The sequence below is a fragment of the Physeter macrocephalus genome, chromosome 4 (assembly GCF_002837175.3).
Source record: "Physeter macrocephalus isolate SW-GA chromosome 4, ASM283717v5, whole genome shotgun sequence".
Classification (NCBI taxonomy): domain Eukaryota; kingdom Metazoa; phylum Chordata; class Mammalia; order Artiodactyla; family Physeteridae; genus Physeter; species Physeter macrocephalus.
The window spans coordinates 19,487,025-19,507,027 of NC_041217.1; the positions used below are offsets into that span (position 1 = coordinate 19,487,025).

The following is a 20,003-nucleotide window of genomic DNA, read 5'->3' on the forward strand; positions in this document are numbered from 1 at the left end:
CAAATATATTTTAATGATTCTCTTTTTTTTAGGTTGCTGTGAAAATAATAGACAAAACTCAGCTAAATCCTACCAGTCTACAAAAGGTATTTAATTATTTTAATAGTAAGTAATTAGAATACGAGTTTACTAATTAATATATGATACTCTGTAAAGTCAGTTATTCTAAATTTCCTGTTAGGTACAATACTACATTTCATCAATATATGAAGAAAAGATTTGATATGAAACATAATATTTACATTTAATAATATTTAAAAAATGTTTATCAAGTGTTTGAAAAATATCTGCTACTCAAATTCATGTACCATATCAGAGGAACTTATGTCTTTTAATTCAGTAGAATAAAATTTTTCATATCAGATATTTTGAAGTAGTAAGGATTCTGCTTCATTAAAAATCAACTCATGAGATACTGTTGTCTGTAGGTGGGTTTCCTTTTATCGCTTCACTTGCTTTTCTTCCTTCTTCCACAAGAACTAGTCTTTCAGCTAACTTACAATAAAAGATATAACCATTTCTTCAAAGGGTGAAAATATAAAGCAGGAGAGGGACCAAAAAAAGCAGTTAGGATGGGAATTGACCTGGTAAAGCTGTTTCATGTCGCTTCATTAGTTATTTATGTGGGAAAATTTTCTCAGATACACATATTAGTACTTTAAAAACGAAGCACATATTTTAACATTTATGTCATATATGTTTGTATATAGCTCACTATATAATATTTATGTATAATATATATATATATAAAGTACATTATGATTTTTATTAGAATATAATAGGATCGTGGTCACATATGTAAGTGTGATGTAAATAACTTTGGATCTCTAAAACAGAATTTTATAAGAAAATTTTAGTATAGTATGTTTAACTACACCTGCTGTGATTCTACCATTAAATTAAAAATTTGGGTCTGTGATATCAAGACTTTTCACTTGTCTCAGTGCCAGATAACTCAGTTTATTTTATATATTTCTACTTAGAGATCTGTCTTTGTACTTACTGAGATTCCTTTTAAATTTGACAACCAATGTAATTTTTCATAGCATTAGTATTTCTCATCTGTGAGAACATGAAAGGTTTGCTGGATTTTTTTTCTCTATGAGTATGAGATAATATACTTTATTGGATGTTTTTTGGGAGAAACTTCCAGCACCCATCTTTCAGCTAATCCTGATTTAGAGGTATGCGTTATAAAAAGGCATCCTCCCTGGGCAGACGAGTTATCCAAAGATGCTGTGTTTTTCTGGACTAGAGCCACAGTGGGGCAAATTTTTGCCTGCCCTTCTCCTGGGAATCCTTTTACAATGCAGACTGCATACCAGCCCAGTGGCCCAGTCCATGGCCCACCTAGCCTTGTCACTTTTCCTAGGTTAATCTGTGGGTTACTCTGGTAAATTAAGTGACATTTAGAACTAGTCCAGGCCTGTTGTGCTCATTGGAGGCACAGTAATGTGACCCCCGCTCTGTCTTTCCCAGGGGGGACCAGAGAAGGTTGTAGAACCAAAGTCACGCTTATTGAAACTTGTGGACATGCAGACATGAAGGTGGACTGTTATTCAGATAAAAAATATACTTGTTGATGTAATTTCTATTATAAATTCTGCTAATCTTGCTGATAAATTGTTGCTTTTCCAAACAGGCATATAAAAAATGATGGCAATTTTGTTTTCTTTAATCTGTAAAAATAAAAGCAAAGGAAAGATTGAAATTTGCCAAATGTAGCCAGTACACTGTGTGTATTTTGTTGTTTTCAAAATAATTTTTATTTGTGTTCATAGATTCGCTTTTTGTTAAAAGGTTTGGAAAAAAACAGATCGAGGCTTGCTTAGTTTTCGTGCATTGTAGAACGTTCAACATTTGGCCTTATGCACTGAATGCTGGGAGCATCTCCCAGTCAGTCATATCTAAAAAATAAAAATGTAAAAAACGGAATTAAAAGTAATCATTTTTTTTTCCTTAGCATTGACAGTCAAGTCCTATAGGTAAAAAATAGCAAAATGGCTCTCCATGTCTTAGGTGTGCTTGTTAAAAGGCAGATAATGACAGCACATAAATTTACAGTAAGGATTCATTTTAATCTCATCTCAACCCAAAAGTGTGTGGTTAAATCTTGTTCTGGACTTGGTCTGAATTTAAGCTGGTTCCCCTCTTTTACTCTCTTTTGTGTATAACGTATTTATAGGAAATATTACTTTCCTTTGTCAACATCAATGGTAGATAAAAGTAATCTAAATTTGATACCCCAACTGTTCCAAACTTCTAAAATATAAAGTTCTTAAAAACAGTTTGGTCTTTGGAATTGTTAAGCATCTTTGGCTTCAACATTGTTCACGTAATATGCTCATATTATTTGTATTACATATTTTAAATTAATGGAATCCAATTTAATAAGTTTTCATAGTTTAAGAGCTATTTGACATACGTGCTTTATTTCCTTCTTCCTCTTTGGAGCATGACTCCCACCTCATACATTAGTGGTTTTTTAGGCTAGGGTCTGTGAACTATACTCGTGATTCCTGGGGATCTTTTAAGCAACCTGTTACTGTTGGAGGAAAAGCAGAATGATGAAGCAATGTTATTCTTAGTTCACATACTTGAAATGTAAGATTAGTTATCATTTCCTCCGAAATTCCACCAAGTTTGAAACTTGGACACATTAGTTTATACACAGATGACAGAGTTTGTGTTAGCTTGTCTCAGATCGCAGTCACCAGGGTACAGTTTATCTGTCTTCTGTGTATTGCTTGTTAATTTGCATTTTCTATTGTTTTACTGTGTTGCATTGTATTTCAAATTCACAAAAATAGCGCAGTGGTTTAGAAGTGGTTTGCTGAATAGTAAAACCTGTAATGAAAACAGAAACAAGACTACTACAACTCATTAAATAATAAAGAGGAGTGCTGCATCCCAGTTATAAAGAATGAAAATCCTTGTGAGAGTGATTTTGCACAAGCAGGACAAGTGTAAAAAAATTTCAATAACCGACATCTGGAAATTAGGCTTAAGTGAATGATCCATTTACTGCTAGTGTCTAGTGTGTTACCTGTTGTGTAAAACGTTGTCAAATGGTGACCTAAGCCGTTTATACTTTAGTGAGTTTTCAGATAAAGCCCAGAGACCTCTCTGGTAAGCTAGTTAAGTTTTCCAGAACATCTGCAAAATAATCTTTATCATTTTGATGAATTTGGTCACTAAAGGTAGAGCAGAGGACAGAACCATGGAAGCAATTCAGAATTACATTTCTTTTAGCAAATTATCAAGAAACCAAACTTGTAAAATAAATCGTATAATTATTGACAAATATTTTTGATCAAGGAGAAAGCAGAAGCTTCTTGGCCATATTCCTTAACAAATCTCTCTGTTGGACATAGGTTGAAATACCACTTACTCTCGCATATGTGTGCTTGATAGCATATTTCACTTTGTAGCTGCACAAAACCACTTACATGCTGAGTACTTCTTCCATACAGTTCTTTTTATGTGTGTGGATCATTTGAAGGAAAAGTCTTGACCAGTTCTTTTGTGGATCAGTGAAAACCTAAGTCAAAAGAGAAAGGTTAGCATTTAGTGAGTTGGGTTGTAGACTGCAGAAGTTATCTTTGAATCATTACTGAATTTTTTAATATATATACTGCAAGGAATGATACTGCTAAGTGAATAAATAAGATGATACCTAATGCCCAGTCACTCATTGCTTTATTCTCCATGACATCTGTGGTCAGTAACATAACCTCTGATCTTGATTTGGTTTTAAAGGAATACTGAAAACAGGGACTATCATAAAATCTTGGCTATTGAAAGATGTTTCTATAGCATACAGTGTGAAGAATTGGTGGGAAGTATATCTTTCACACTGAAATACAATGGATTTGAGGGAGAAGTTGTTCAAACAAGTTTCTTTTAAAAGGTGATATCAATAATGTTAATGTCTAGCTAAAATATCGACAGTTTAAATGTTGAAGATAAGATAACCAGATTTTCTGGAAAGACCAAACTGTATTTCAAGCAGTTCACTGACCAAAAATCTGACTTTTCTAAACCCTGTTTTAGCCCTCGTTAGTTATTGGACAAAGGGTTAAATGACATATTATTGGGCAAGTTTAACATACAAATGTTACATCCAAATATGAAGAATACCTTCCAACGCAAGCATATCCAAAGAGTATATTAAGAACCCATTGCTATTACCCCTCAAATTGAAACTTCCAGTCTTCTAACCTTTTAGTGTGATTAGATCAGCAGCCTAGAATTTGTCTGAGAGCTGTGCATAGTCTTCTTGGAGAAATGCTTTTGTAAGGTTGGATCCAGTAATTAATCTGAACGTCTCTGACACATCACCCAATGCTTTGTTTCTTCCCCCAATCAATGATTGTGACTTAGGATTTTTTAAATTTAATAGAAATAAAAAGTAAAAAAAAAAATTAAAACTAGAAAGGGAAACTGTCTTGTTGTTCAAGCTACACGTCATGGAGCCCAATACATGTGTTCATTAATTAATTCTTAATCTAACAAGTATTTATTGAAAGATTATATTTCTCCTTATGTTTTCCTCTGCATTTTTGGCCCCTCCTTTTCTGTTTCTTTTAAGTGGACTCATTGTCCTTTTTGTGGGCCACTCAGTGTTGGAGTTTCACAAGACACGGTCCTAGGACTTCTCTTTCTGTATTCTCTTCCTAGGCTGTCTCAAAGGTAACTCTGGTTTAAATTACCACTAGTAGGCAAACTCACAAATTTATATCTTCAACTCAGACCTCCCCTACGTTTGCTGGTAATTCCTCAAAGATAACCCAAACTTATTATGTCCCAAACTGAACTCATGATCTCCACCCCACCTGCTTGGTACGTTGCCCACCTAGTGCTCTTCCAGTGTCCTCCCTCTCTCAGTAAATGACACTGTCCCCAAGTTGTGCAAGTCAGAAACGTTAGAGTTATCCTTGACTCCTCCCTCTCCTTCCTTCTCACCATCTAATATGACCTTGAGTTGTGCTGATTTTATTTCTTACATATCTTTTGAGAATGTTTGCTTTTGTCTTTTTCCATCATGATCCTCTAGACAGCACTACTATTATCTCTCCCTTGGACTACCCCAGTAGCCTTCTAACCCGTCTTTCTGCACTTTGCATCCCTACACGTGCACACGCGCACACACACACGGATGCACACACACAGAGTTTAAAAAGTCATCAAGGATGCAAAATATGTCTGATTATGTCATCCTTCTATTTAAGCTTTTAGGTGGCTTTCCCTTTTTTTTGGAGTCTAGAAATCAAATTCATTAACATGGTGTACAGGCCTTACTTTCTTCTTCCGCCCCATGGTCCACCAACTCTCCCCAGCTGCTCCCTGCTCTCCTCATCCCCTACTCCTCCAACTTCACTGACTTTCTTTCATCTGCTCCTATTCCTACTCTTTATGCTAGCTACCAGGCCTCTGTAGCTTTTCACCCCACCCTATGCATAATCCTTTATCACTTCCTCTTCACTTAATTCTTACTCATTTCTCACATTTCAGCCTTAGAGTCATTTCTTCAGGGAAAGCTTTCTGTCTCAACAACAGTGTTAAATCCCCCTGCCCTTCTTAAAATTAAGCACTCATAACCAAGAATTATTTATAAACAATCTTCATACCCAGTCACTTGAGTTTTTATTTGTTTTGGTTTGAGTAGTACTGTTTGGATTTTGTGGGGGTTTTTTTTGGACCGCATCACGTGGCATGCAGGATCTTGGTTCCCCTACCAGGGATCGAACCTGTGTCCCCTGAAGTGGAAGCACGGATTCTTAACCTCGGATTGCCAGGGAAGTCCCTGCGTTTTGCTTTTGATTCTTGTATTCTGGCCCTGACTCTGAAGACCTGTTTTAATTGCTTGGTCTTTTTTGGCTGTAAAGCATACATCTATTTCTGTATTCTCAAGAAAGTATATACTATTTTCTGAAATAGATATGGAAGAATTTTCTCTTGGAAATGGAGGAAGCTAGAAATCTTTAGATCACCTATGAATTTTAGACTGTCTGGCTGTTTTAAAAATCATATTTGCATTTAGTTATTTTGAGTCATACTCTTGTTTTTTCTAAGTTCAGTTGGTTGATACAGTACACTAGTCTATTTTTAATTTTTGGATGGAGACTTCAAAACATCTTTTCCATTTTAAAAAACTTGCTTTCTCATGATATTTATTTATTGGACTAAAAGGTTTCATTTCTAATCATTTATTTTTTTTACAAGATAAAATTCTACAGATGCAGTTGAAGTCCTGTGTGCCATTTCTTGGTTCTATTCCTGTATTTTTCTACCTAGAAATAACTATTATTCTGAATTTCATCTTATTCCCATTTATTTAAAAAAAAATTTCACATGTGTATCTGTACATGAAATACTATGTATTATTTATTTTTAAACTTTCTGTTCTTTTGCAACTTACTTTTTTCATTTAGCGTTGTCTTACAGTTTTAGTCACGTTAGTTCATTTATTTTCACTATTATTATATGCCGTTGTACAAATAAGCCAGTTTACCCATGTTCTTATTAATAGACATCTACTACAGTTAGTTCATTTCTGTTAGTTTATATTTAGATTGTTCCTGTTGTTTTAGTGTTTCTTTTTTTTTTCCAGTTAGCTTTTGTTTTTGCTGTTACAGACAATGCTGCAATGATTCTTATTATATATATCTTTTTGTGAAGATGTATAGAAGAGTATATATCTCTCCAAGTAGAATAAGGTTGAAGGGCATGCATATCCTCAACTGTATTAAATAATGTCAAATTGCTCTTCAAAGTGGCTGCACCAATTTCTACTTCTGCTAACATTGTATGCAATTTACTTTTGCTTCACATTCTTGTCATCCCTTTATATTATCAGATTTCTTAACTTTTGCCAACCTTATAGAAGCAAAATGGTATCTTGTTTTAATTTCCATGATTTCTTTATAGTGAGATTGGACATTTTTTCAAATTTAATCTATTTTATGTTTAGTATCTTCTCTCTGAAATTATTTGATTTGGTATCTCAAACAATTTTATTTACTTAGCACCAACTTGAGCCCAAAGTTGTACAAGGCCTTGGGAAAGACTCTAGTACTATATATAAACTTGGTACCAGTTCATAAGAAATAAGAATCTTATAATTCATGTACGAAGACAAATTTTGGCAAAGTGGCACAGCCTATTATTTTGCAATGAATAACTGACTATAAGTTGTCAAGTTTGGAAGTAATACTAAACAATCATTTTATATTTTTAGTTAAAAATCATCAATATATACTAATTTAATTATGTTCAGATTTCTTTTTCTGAGCTACCGTTTCATGGGAAGAACTTAAGAAATTAGCCTAAGTTGTTATACTGGTACTAGTACTAGCAATAACTTTATAAAATATTTTGGTGTCCCGATACGATGTCTCAAGTAAAAGAGGAGTGAAATGGTGATCCTAGAAATTAAAAAGCTGAGAGTTTAATCTATAAGATTCTGTTAATGTAGCTCCATGACTGACGTCTCCGAGACAAAGTCTAGACAAGGTCCTAACTGTCTCTTGGAGCTGAACGTCACCTGCAGGGTACAGCACAGCACCCACACTCCACATTAATAGGCCAGTAAACTGCTGTCAGAGATAGATGTCGAATTTTTACAGAGTTTACGGTGAAGGTAAAGAAGGCCTTCTGCCCCTCCTTAAACTCAAATCAGAACAAAGTACTTGAAAGGCCAAAAAGGTTGTGTTAAAAGGCACAAACAAACGTCATCCTCCTTTTATGAGCTCAGTCTACTATGACTTTGATGACAGCCTGGAAGAGCTCTCCTGGGGGGAGCAAGCTTGACCACAGCCTTTGTCAAGCTCCCTGTGGCCACAGAGTTGTTCCCCATCTGCCTCAAGATCAAGGAAGTAGTGAAGAAGTCCTATGACACTGATGAGTCCAAGGGCAGCACTGGGAGCAGGGCTGGTAGAGAGAGGATGATAGGTGTTCGGCCCCTGGCTGTGCTGCTTTGAGAGTAAATAGAGTGGGGGTTGTCTAAGCCATGTCCACTTGACTACTTCTAAATAGAACAGATTTTTCCACCATCAAAAAAAATGTAATTATAGGCAGAAGGAATGGAAGAGGTAGGAAGGAACAGAGTAGTTGAGAGAAGAAATAATTAAGGCAAATATGTATTGATTAACACTAATGGACTTTGCCTAATCCTGACCCTAAGCTCTAACCAGGAAGGACTGAACTGGAAAGTAAATACCTGTCCACAGAATTGAGGATTGTTCACTAACTTCAGTTATCTAGAACAAAGCCAAGAACCAAGGAGGAAACAATAGAGGCCTCTGAACAACTAGAACAGCTGTCACAAAGGCCAAACAGTGAAGTCCCTGCCATTTAGTCATAGAAGACCCATCTCAAGCCTTCTCTCTGCACTTAACTTCTTTAATTCAACACACAATCCTAACAAACTCTGGCCTTAATTTTCAGCTGACAGCAAAATTGAAACAGTAGTTTGAAAGGCATTAGTGAATTCAGAATCCTCCTGCTAAATTTGGGTATGCTAGGAACGTCATGATGTCACAGTTTAAAAGTGAGAAAGGAAAAATAGGACTAAAAATTAGAATCAGGAACTCAGTAGTGTGGACCTATTTAATATGTTCACAAACTTCTGTTTTCCTTACTTGTGCCTGGACATACAATACATACAATAATTGACTTTTTTTTTTTTTTTTTTTTTTTACAACAACTCTCCATCTCAGGGTAAACTTCTTATCTTGGTCTAAATGTTCAGCTCTCCTTTCCCCCTCACCTCTTTCCCCCTCTCCTAAGGAAGAGCAAGCACGGATAAGGTTGGCATCCTTGCTGGTAAAGGTCTCTTCTGGGTGCAAAGACCAAATATGTATAAGAAGTTCACTGTCTCTCCCTCTTCTACTGCCTTTGACTCAGTGGGCTGGTGCAGAAGACTTTGACATTAGTCCAGTCTCTTTCCTCTGTGCACCCAACTAGAATATTAGAGTTTAGGAAGAGGTTATGGGGAGTCATGAAGAGGAAGAAACATCATAGCCCTTTACTGAATCCACGTGCTAGTACTATTCCATTGGCCCCGATTTTCTAGATTTAGAACGTTAATGACAAACCTGGCTGACAGTTCAAGTGTTTCCTTGGGAGTAAGGGTGATTGACGGGGCAGGATTCTGGCATTTCATTGTCCCGAGTCAATATACCACTTAAAACCCCCTCACCACTTCTTCCATCGGCAGCCACTCTTCCTCTTTCCACAACTGCTTGTCACTTTTAGCCAGCACACACTCAGCTTATACACACATTCATGCCGTTGCTTGTTTTTATAGTTTTTTTCTCACTCCTTGTCAAAATCTACTGAGGGATAAAATAGATAACCAACCAGGACCTACTGTAGAGCACAGGGAACTATACTCAATATCTTGTAATAACCTATAATGGAAAAGAATCTAAAAAAGAATATATGTGTATATATATATGTGTGTGTGTATAACTGAATCACTTTGCTGTACACCTGAAACTAATACAATGTAAATCAACTATATCTCATTAAAAATTTTTTTAAAAAAATGCTGAAGGAGAGGAAACTATGAATAGAACAATGTATTCAAGACATTGAGATGTAGGAACCCGATGACTGTATATTATTGTTTTAACTGGAATAAGAAATTCCTTTCTGATGAGAAAGGGGTGGTATTTCTCTGGCTTCATCTCCAGGTGGAAGTGGAGCGGCCTTCTGTTTAGGTACGGTTTTTGTTAAGTACCCCACTTTTCACAGGACGATTTTAACATTGTTCCCCAGCTCATCTCGGTTCTCCGTAGAACAGAAGAGCTACGTTCTAGACTCCAGTCAAGGACTAAATTCACGAATTCAGCACCACTCAATCAAGTAAACAAACAAAGGACAGTGTTTATAGGGAAATGCCTGAAGGATGTGTAGCTGTCCGTTCCTTTAGATTACTTATTCTCAAACATGGAGCTGCCAGTATGTTTTAATTAGTGATCAGATGTGTCTCAACCAGTTTGCTTCTAAGAATAAACTACTGAACTGGTTGATAACGTCATAAAAATTAACAAGAGTAAATTCAAGATTACCCATGTGACAATTTTGTTCTCACTCTGTTGCAATTTGATGTTCTTTCTTGAGACAGAAGAGAAAGAAGATAGAATGAAGGAGCCAGTGTGGCATACTCATGCTACAACTTAATGGGCCACACTTCCTGGAGGTACCTATGCCAGTTACAAAGTAAGGCAGAAGCCCTCTTCCACGGGGCAGTAAGGACTGGTAATCGAAAAAGTAGGTTAAAGTGAGGAATTATTAAAAATTATATAAGCATTTAACATTTAAATTGAGCACATAAATATATATTCATCAACCAATCTTTTCATTTAGGTGCAAAGCTTTATTTATTTTTTTCTCTTTTAAGTTTGGGTCTACTGATTGGCTTTGTTTATCTTGTACAAGTCATATTCATAAACCCATGTTTGCTGCTATTTCTAATTGGCTTCTTATTTTAATTAATGGAGAATTTAAAGACTCCCGGGAAGTGATCTGAGAGCAGAATCCTAGATTTTCTTTTAATCTTTTACAGTCTTCTTGCCCACACCTAACAGGACAGCAATCTCTTTAACAGCTCTTATCTAGTATTTAGAAAGTATTCAGTTTGGTTTGTTTTGTTAAACAGCATACTTGTCCTTCATTGGTTTATGTAAATTTAATCTTGTTGGACAGACCTTAAGGCAACCCCAGTGATCCCTGCCTTCTGGTGTTCATACCTTTGTATAATCATTTCCCTTTGAGTGTGAGCAGGATCTATGACTGGTTTCTAACCAGTGCAATTAGGAAAAGGTGACGAGAGTTCACTCTCATGATCACATTACGTTATATAAGACTGACCTGCTAGCCAACTTTCTCTAGAGATTCTCCTTGCTGGCTCGATAAAGTAAACTGCTGTGTTGGAGCAGCTTACTTGGCAAGCCCTGTGAGCAGTCTCTAAGAGGTCAGGGCAGCCTCTGGGAGAGCCAGCAAGAAGCCAGGGTCCTCAGCCCTAGGGCTGTAAGGAAATGAATTCTGCCCACAGCCTGGGTTAGCTTGGAAGTAGATTCTTCCCCGGTCGAGCCTATAGGTGAGAGTGCAGCCTGGACAGCACCTTGATGGCAGCCTTGTGAGACCCCCAGTAGAGGACCCAGTTAAGCCGTGACCACAACGGCACAGTGAATACTGACACACAGAAACAGTGAGATAATAAATGTGTGTTGTTAGAAGTTGCTGGGGTGTGGTAATTTGTTACTTAGCAATAGAAAACTAATACATTAGTTGAATGATCTATTTGCAGTAACAGCTGTAACTGACAGACATGTGTGAAATCTAAATAACCTTTGGTAAGCATGCTGCTTAACCGCGGAAGTATAGGGATGCAGGAAGCACCTCGAACAGTGAGCATCGAGGGTGCACAAGTGTGCTCAGCAGGTTTTGCAGAGGCAATGCCGAGTGACAGTCGGTTTCATGGAGGCCAGTTACAAAGGCTTCTGTACTGTAGGGCTGGTGAATTGTGACTGTATAGTCACATCTGACAACTTAACAGGTAAATAAAATTTTAATAAGAAAGCAACACTCAATGAAGAAAACAGGTAGTTCATTTACATGTAAGTATAGGAGAACAAGATTGTTACTGGGGACTTTTCTATTAGAAATACATACTACTACTCCTCAGCCATAAAAAGGAATGAAATAACGCCATCTGCAGCAACACGGATGGACCTAGAGATTCTCATACTTAAGTGAAGTGAGTCAGAAAGACAAAGACAAATGCCATATGATATCACCTATACGTGGAATCTAAAAATATGGCACAAAGGAACTTAACTACGAAACAGACTCACAGACATAGAGAACAGAATGTGGATGCCAAGGGGGAGGGCAGGTGGGGGGAGGGATGGAGTGGGAGTTTGGGATTAGCAGATGCAAATTATTATTTATAGAATGGATAAATAACAAGGTCCTACTGTATAGCACAGGGAACTATATTCAACATCCTGTGATAAACCATAATGGAAAAGAATATGAAAAATAATGTGTGTATATGTATAACTGAATCACTTTGCTGTACAGCAGAAATTAACACAGCATTGTAAATCAAATATACTTCAATAAATTTTTTAAAAAGAAATACATAATAGTGATAATACTAATGAATGCAAATGAAACTTATAATAATGCTACTCATATTAATAATAGGTCCAAAAACTTTAAAATCTGTATAGTACAGCAAAACCAAAATAGGGACTATCTGTATTTATTTTTTATAATACATTCCTGGGGTGCAGGGTGGAGATTCAGGAAAAAAAAGTCAATATTTTTAAATAATAAAGTTTAACATTAAAAAAAATACTTTAGTTACAAATAGGTATATTTCTTATAAAATGATATTTTAAATGTTTAAATGGACTATTTTATTACTCAGTGCTTATAAAATGGGTTTATGAAAGCCATGGAAAAATAAGAGGCAGGCATAATATTTGACTTGTTTTTCTGGAGAAAAAAATTCTGCTTATAGTAGAAGCTAGGATCATCAGATTTGTGAGTTATGATTTTATAATTATATGTAAATTTTATGTGCTCATATTATGTGTGAATTTTATCTGCTAATGTACCATAATAAGAAAAAAAAAGTTGAAACCAGAAGTACAGATCCTCTGAAAATCTAAACCAGAGTCTACCTCTGCTGTCAGCCCAAGGAATCCATGGGCAGAGGTCACTTGATGAGGTGCCCCCTTACTTCCTCTTTGGTTTTCTAAGGGAAGTGAGGGCCTTATTTTTAGGGGGGACGTCAGGTAAGCAGAGTGAGGAGACCCGGGTGGTGTCAGAAACCAAGATAAAAACCCTGAGTGCATTCTGAGGGGACTACCCACCAGGAATACAGGAGACCCCACAGAGCTCTGCCCCTGCTGCCAATCGTGAGAAACGCCGGGTATGGGCGGCATCCCCTCTGTCTTGGTATAGGAGGTCCCCTCAATCCTCCCTCTGAATATTCACAGGAGTGAGATTCCATACTCCCCTCTGCTGATCTGAGGCCACCCAGCTCACACCAAGGCCCTTACCCCTCTGAGACCCCTGAGGAGGAAGTGAGGGTATGTGACTTCCGGCTCCCTCTGCCCAGGGCCTCCAGGGCTGCTCATGGGAAGGACATATTCTCTGACGTCGCTAACTAGAATCTACATGGTATTTGATGAGTATTCCATGCTTACTGCTGTCCACTGGCATCTGGTATTGTTGAGGATTGGAAAGAGTCTGGAAAACGAATAACTGATTTAGAAATGGTCAAATGATCTGAACAGAGGTCTCATCAGAGAAAGTATATAGACGGCAGATAAGCATATAAAAAGATGATCAACACCATACATTATTAGGAGTTGCAAATTAAAACAACAGATACCACTATACACCTGTTAGAATGGCGAAAATCCAAAACACTGACAGCACCAAGTGCTGACAAGGATGTGGAACAACAGGAACTCTCATGGCTGGTGGGAATACAAAATGGTACAGCCACTTCGGAAGGTAGTTTGGTGGTTTCTTATAAAACTAAACATACTCTACTATACCATCCAGCAATCATGCTCCTTGGTATTTACCCAAGTGAATTGAAAACTTATGTCCACACAGAAACTTACACATGGTTTATACAGCTTTATTCATAGTTGTTTATAGTCTCATCAACCAGTAGAGGTGATTAAAGAGTCAGGCCCCCCAAACCCCAAGGAAGGTTTTTTTTTGGATAAAAATCATGTGAATGATCATTTAGTTTCATTCCCACAGTGTTTTTCTTTTATTCCTAGTAATGAGTATTCAAATAAATGTTTGTTTTACTGTATATGGTATATTCCCGTACACACACACACACACACACACACACACACACAACCATTTGAGTTCATTAGTTAAAATTGTCCTGGGAACCAAGTCTCAGCAAAATTAGAGTTGGGACTGTGAAGTAAATCTCTTATTTGACCAGAATCCTGTAGTGTCTTATAAGCAGATAAATGTCTTCAAATAGATGTTTTGATTGGTTCTCTGCTTGAGTGTTCTTTTTTAACAAAATTGTTTGGTTGTTTTCTTTAACAGTTGTTTCGAGAAGTACGAATAATGAAGATATTGAATCACCCTAACATAGGTATGAAATTTATATATACAATTAACAATAAAGTATTTCCTTAATTTGAGGCTATTTGAAAGGATACAATTTTAAGGATGTTTTATATAAAATGAGGAAAAGTGATAACCTCAAAAAGTGATACTTTGGGTAAAAATAGATTATAAAGAAGTTAACTGAAGGCTACAAATTTTAGTTTTCTACTACCTTGCTGTCTTTTGCTTGTCACTAAAATAATATATATGACTTGGAGTTAAAGCATATAAATGATTTTTGTATCTCCTTACTAAATCTCTCTAAATAGAGATTGCATGCCATTTAGGTATTTATAAAAAATAATTCCAGATATTTTGATAATAGGCACTTGGGCTTGATCATAGTTTTTAAGCAAAATAACTAGTTTGAATTTTAAAGAAAATAGAGTTGATTTCAGTTTTAGTGAATTTACTTCCATAAGTTCTGTTTTTCCCCATATTTACAAATAAGTTTATTGATTACATATATTATACAAAGTCATTGGATTGTAAGAAGTAAAAAGCAATTCTTCTTTTAATCTGTTTATTTTTGAATCATGTGTTTCTTGCGCATTAAAAAATTTTATATTAGAGACATTCATGCAGTTACTTGTGGTGTATAATTTCAACTGTTTGTCAATACGTAAGTCTCATAATTTAGTATTTTTTTAACCAGAAACTTTTAAAATATCACATAATTATAAAATTTTTTGTTTCTGTACCAAAGATTATTTAACATTTTTTGATAGGCTCATTATAATAATAGTGTCTTTTTAAGCTTTTATTAAAATTTTATTGTTTTGATTTTAAGATTTTCTTTTTTTATTACCTTATTCTAATTAGAAAAGGAATGATTTTTTTAATCCCAGAAATTTAACTCTCTTTTGACCCAGCAGTTGGTTCCAAATCACTTCACAGTAAATAGTTTTCTTCCATAGTCATAACCCTTGAGAAAAATTTTAAACTTTAAATTGTAATTAATAATTTTTAGTAAATACTCAAATTTTCCTTTAGTTTAGTGTTACCTTAAAGTTTCTTAAAGCATATCCAATATGTGCTCACAACCACAGAGTTATATCTCTAATTTCTTTTTTCAGTAAAATTGTTTGAAGTTATTGAAACAGAGAAGACCCTCTATTTAGTCATGGAATACGCAAGTGGAGGTAAGGATGAAGGGAATGAAAAGTTATCTTTGATGAGACATATAGAATTTTTAATACCAATCATTAACATTCATGTCTTTTTTGATGTTAATGAATCTATAGTTTAATAAAATGCCTTTAAATGGTATCTTAAGGAAAATTCAGTGTTTAGTTTCAAGACCTATTGATCCTACATTTCAAAGTAGGATTTTGGCTTATTTAAAAATTACTTAGGGACATTTTTCAAAACTCTAAATTTGCATTGTTATCTATTAATGTTTCAATTCTTATCTAAATAACATAATATATAATAATATTAATAGTAGTAGAAGCTCTTGGCTATTAACAGGAAATCTTAAATTCAGAATGTATTTAATAAAGTTTATAGTAAAAGCATGTTCTAGGTCAGATGTTTATTTCCCTGATTGTTCATATATGACAGATTCTCCATATACATAAATTTTCAAGAAATCCATAAAATGTTTCAATTTAAACAGGTATTGATCTATATATTTTATAAGTTAGGAGACTGAGTTGACGGGGAAATAGTAAGATACATTTCTAGTAGAATATAATATTGGGCTGGCCAAAAAGTTTGTTCAGGTAAGATGGTATGAAAATCCCGAACAAACTTTTTGGCCAACCCAATATATATTCTGACTATATAGTGTTCAAAAATAGGAATGATTTTTAAACACTGATATATAATAGAAAATCATTTTCATATACTTTCCCTCAAATGAGAGATACATTGGCTCAGATTCACTGTTCTTTTAGGCATAAGGCTTAACTTTCTCAGAAACAGGTTTAAAATTTATGGAGTTAAATCACTTAATAAGTAAAATGAGGATACTTGAAGGTTTTAAGGGCTCAGAATTTAAGCAATTGAAGAAGAGAGAGGGCAGCAGAAATTATTTAAACCACTTTGGCTAATCAACTTTTTTCGCTAATCAATTGACAAACTTAGTGTTGAATTTAGTTTTGAGTTCTTTAGCTAATAAAGTGTATAGATTTTTGTGATGATTCAGATTTTCTGTAACTAGAATAAAGAGGATTTATTTTAGTCTATAGCATCTAGGCTGTGTATTTTTATACCCTCTCTTAGATTTCTAAAAAATTTTACTACAAATATTAAACGGATTTAATTGCTTTTTCCGTTTTTTATGTAGATTGAAAGTTTTAAAAGATTTAGTTTTTTGCATAGCTGTTTTTCATCGTGAAAATATTTCATTGTAGGTTTTTTACTTAACCTGGAAACCTACATCATTAATGTTTTTTATTATTATAGGATTTTAAGAAATATTAATACAGCCATGCAAATTTGCATAAAATGTTAATCTATAATAAAATTAATGAACCTACAAACACCACATAATGAACTTTCTCTACTTTTCTATCCTGTAGTTAGATCTATGTATCAGTTCATCATTGTTGAAACCCTGAATGTTTCTCCAGTTAGACTTTTTTTTTTTAGTGACCTAAAGTCTAGAGAGTGGGGCTAAACATGTTTTGATATGAGAAATTATAGACAGCTAAAGGTCTGTGGGCATTGTTCTGTTTTTATGAAGGTCTGCCACAAGGCTGTGTTAATATTAATGTGCATACTGCTTTAATGATTAATGGTAAGTGCAGTCAACTCTTTATTGGTGCTGATGAAGGGGAGCAATGGCTGGAGTAACAGACAGCACGTAGGGTACTCACTGCCTTCCTTCAATAGCATTGGGAGGGGCAGAAGGGTGTAGTGTAGTGTAGAGAGGTGTGTACTGGAGCTCAGCCAGTGGCCCCTTATTCAGTTCTGATTCCTAGGGATAGGTGTTCTTTGAGTCTTGCCAGTCAGTGATCCTGTAACAAACCATCATGGTTCTGTAGCAGTAAATCTAGAATCATCCTCTTGCCTTTTTAATCTATAAATGGCAAAGTGACTCTAGAGAATAAAACACTTAATATTTTTCCTCTGAAATTTCTAGATATTTTAGGATTGAATCTGACATGCACACGAGAATCCTAGCATGAACAAGGGTTGAGTCAGACAACTGCCTCTTTGCCAGAAGTACATCTATTGATTCTCGTTCACTAATGGGGCAAAAGATCTTCAGTGATTAGAAGGGCAGGGAACTCCTTTATGATTTTGAACCATGTTTCGTTCAAAGGAGCCTATTAAAAGTAGGCGTCAGGACTACTTTGGAATAGTGTGTTTAGACCTTCTTTTGTTCATGCAGACATTATTTATTAAATGTTTACTGTGTACTAAGTGATATTCTAGGTGCTAGGAACACATGGGTGAGCAAAGACAAGGTCCCTGCCCTCAAAAAGATTACAAAAGATTACGTTCTAGTTGGGGAAGCAAATCATAAACAAATAATATATAATCAGTAAAGGACTGAATCACGTAAACATCCGGGGGGTGTGAGCGTTTCAGGCAGAACTTAAGAGTAGTCCAAATTTTTGAACTCCTGCCTTATATCTTTCCCCGCCTAAACTCACATATCTAGAATTAACTACTATGATGGGTCAACTAGAGCATCTATTCATTTCTCTGTTTTCATCATCCCATTTAATCATTTAAGTATGCTTGATATAATATGCTAACATTGTAGATTTATTAGTTTCATCTGACATACATCATTACATATTTGATTTTTAACATTTTACTTATGTCCTAGGATTGATATTGCATATATGTATATGTAATATATCTGTATACCTAAATACAAATATATAATTTATTGAGTGCTTACTATATGCCAGTCTCACTGTGCTAAGCACGTGCATTATTTCATTTAATCCTCACAACACCCATGTGAAATAGGTAATAGGGAGAAACAGGGTCTAATCGAAGTTAAGAAATCTTCCTAATGTCTCCCAATAGCTACTTAGGGCTAAATAAGGATTCATACCAAAATTGGTCTGATTCTAAAACCTGAGTTTTTAAGCACTTTGCTGTACTTTACAAGAACTCTTTAAGCCACTTTATGAGTTTTTAATATACATGTATATATCTATGTGGTACAAATTATAAGGATATAAAAATTTTATCCCTTACACGAGATATTTTATTTTTGATAATGTAACTAAACATTAGTTGGTTTTTTATTATTATTGATTAGAGAAAAATGAAAAAAAAACGTACAGACATGTAAAGTAAAAGATCTATTAGAACATTTTTACAGTTTCTAGTATCTTTAAATTATTTCAACAAATACGTATTGTCTGTCCACTTCGTGTTCTGTCATGGGGATGGGGATACAGGTAAAGTATGGGTATGATGACAGCATTCAAGGAGTTTGCAGCTCATCTGGGGTCATAGGAGATGCACACAAGGATGATTTCATTTTGTATAATAAGTAGTTAAATACCAATGCAGGTGAAATGAGTACTGTGAGAATGAGCATAATCAGTGTAGGAAGGAAAAGAAAGAAATCAGTGCGGATGGAGGTAGAGAGATGGAATTTGACCAAGACTCTATGACTAGTAGACTTGAAGAGAGTGAGCCAACATAATATGACTTCTGTTATTTTATTTGAAATGTAGGCCCCAAATACAAAGCCAAATGTAATTTTTGATTGCCCATGCTGTGGCTTCCCTTTATTAGAAAGGACAATAAAGAGTTGACTGTATTTTTACATAATACTTGAAAGCAGAAAGTAAGTTTTCTTATGTTTTTTATGACTTTTTATTAAAAGAGTTTTGTTGAATCATAAGCCGCTACCCATATTCAATTTTACATGTATTTTTTTCCTTTTTTTCTATTCATGTAGTAGTTGTGATTTATATAGAACTATCAGAAAAGTGTGGGCCAAAAGCTTCTTTAAAAACAAGGCAAAAACTTGACATTGCATATATTGTTAACTGAAAAATCTATGTATATTTTACTGCCTGCTTTACCTTTCTGATTCAGGTGAAGTATTTGATTACTTAGTTGCCCATGGAAGAATGAAAGAAAAAGAGGCCCGTGCAAAATTTAGGCAGGTATGGAAAGTAGTTTTCAACTTTGTTTTGCTGATATTTTTAGTGATGTACAATGGACAGTATCACAAACTGGAATTCAGAGTACATGGTACTTTAAAAAGAAAAATTCCTGCTTTCTTATACTTTTTAAGAATGGAAAACTGAAAAAGAAATTTGTTCTTCCTGAATTTAAATTTAAAATAGTTGCCTTTGGTTATTTCTAGTTCATCATAAATAGTAAAATGTTTATAGGTGAGATTCTTATTAATAACTCTTTGATAGTCTTGGAAATACAGACTAGAGTGAGATAGAAAGTAAATACTTAAACCTTTATCCAGTAATTATTATCAAGTATTATTAGCTTTATGTGTACAGTATAAATGTGTACTGTTTAAAGAGGTTTTTGTATTTTTTAAATAATTAAAGATGTCTTAGTTTTGGAACTCATATTTTTGTAGACTTAAAGACTATGATCAATTTTATTTAGTCAAGTAGGGAAGGAACCTTGCCAGTGTGAAGAATATGGTAAGATATTGATATTTCCAGGTCAACTTGAATATGATTTGTTACAGAAATGATAAAATAAGAAAAAGCAATTTAAGTTCATCTAAGATTTTCTCTTTTTTTTTTTTTTTTTTTTTTTTTTTTTTTTTTTTTGCGGTATGCCGTCCTCTCACTGCTGTGGCCTCTCCCGTTGCAGAGCACATGCTCCGGACGCGCAGGCTCAGTGGCCATGGCTCACAGGCCTAGCCACTCCGTGGCATA

General features: G+C 34.9%; 1 protein-coding gene across 9 annotated transcripts in view; it reads left to right on the forward strand.

Annotated features, from left to right (window-relative positions):
• Positions 1-20,003, forward strand: part of MARK1 (microtubule affinity regulating kinase 1) — a 164,758-nt gene that overhangs the window by 101,259 nt on the left and 43,496 nt on the right. For all 9 annotated transcript variants that reach the window (XR_008617023.1, XM_024130567.3, XM_024130571.3 and 6 more), the window contains exons 3-6: positions 33-86; positions 14,107-14,155; positions 15,246-15,311; positions 19,189-19,259. Coding sequence is in view for 8 of the 9 variants with exons in the window: in XM_024130567.3 (XP_023986335.1) it covers positions 33-86; positions 14,107-14,155; positions 15,246-15,311; positions 19,189-19,259 (240 nt within the window). In the remaining variant the exon portion in view is untranslated. The remainder of the gene's footprint in view (positions 1-32; positions 87-14,106; positions 14,156-15,245; positions 15,312-19,188; positions 19,260-20,003) is intronic.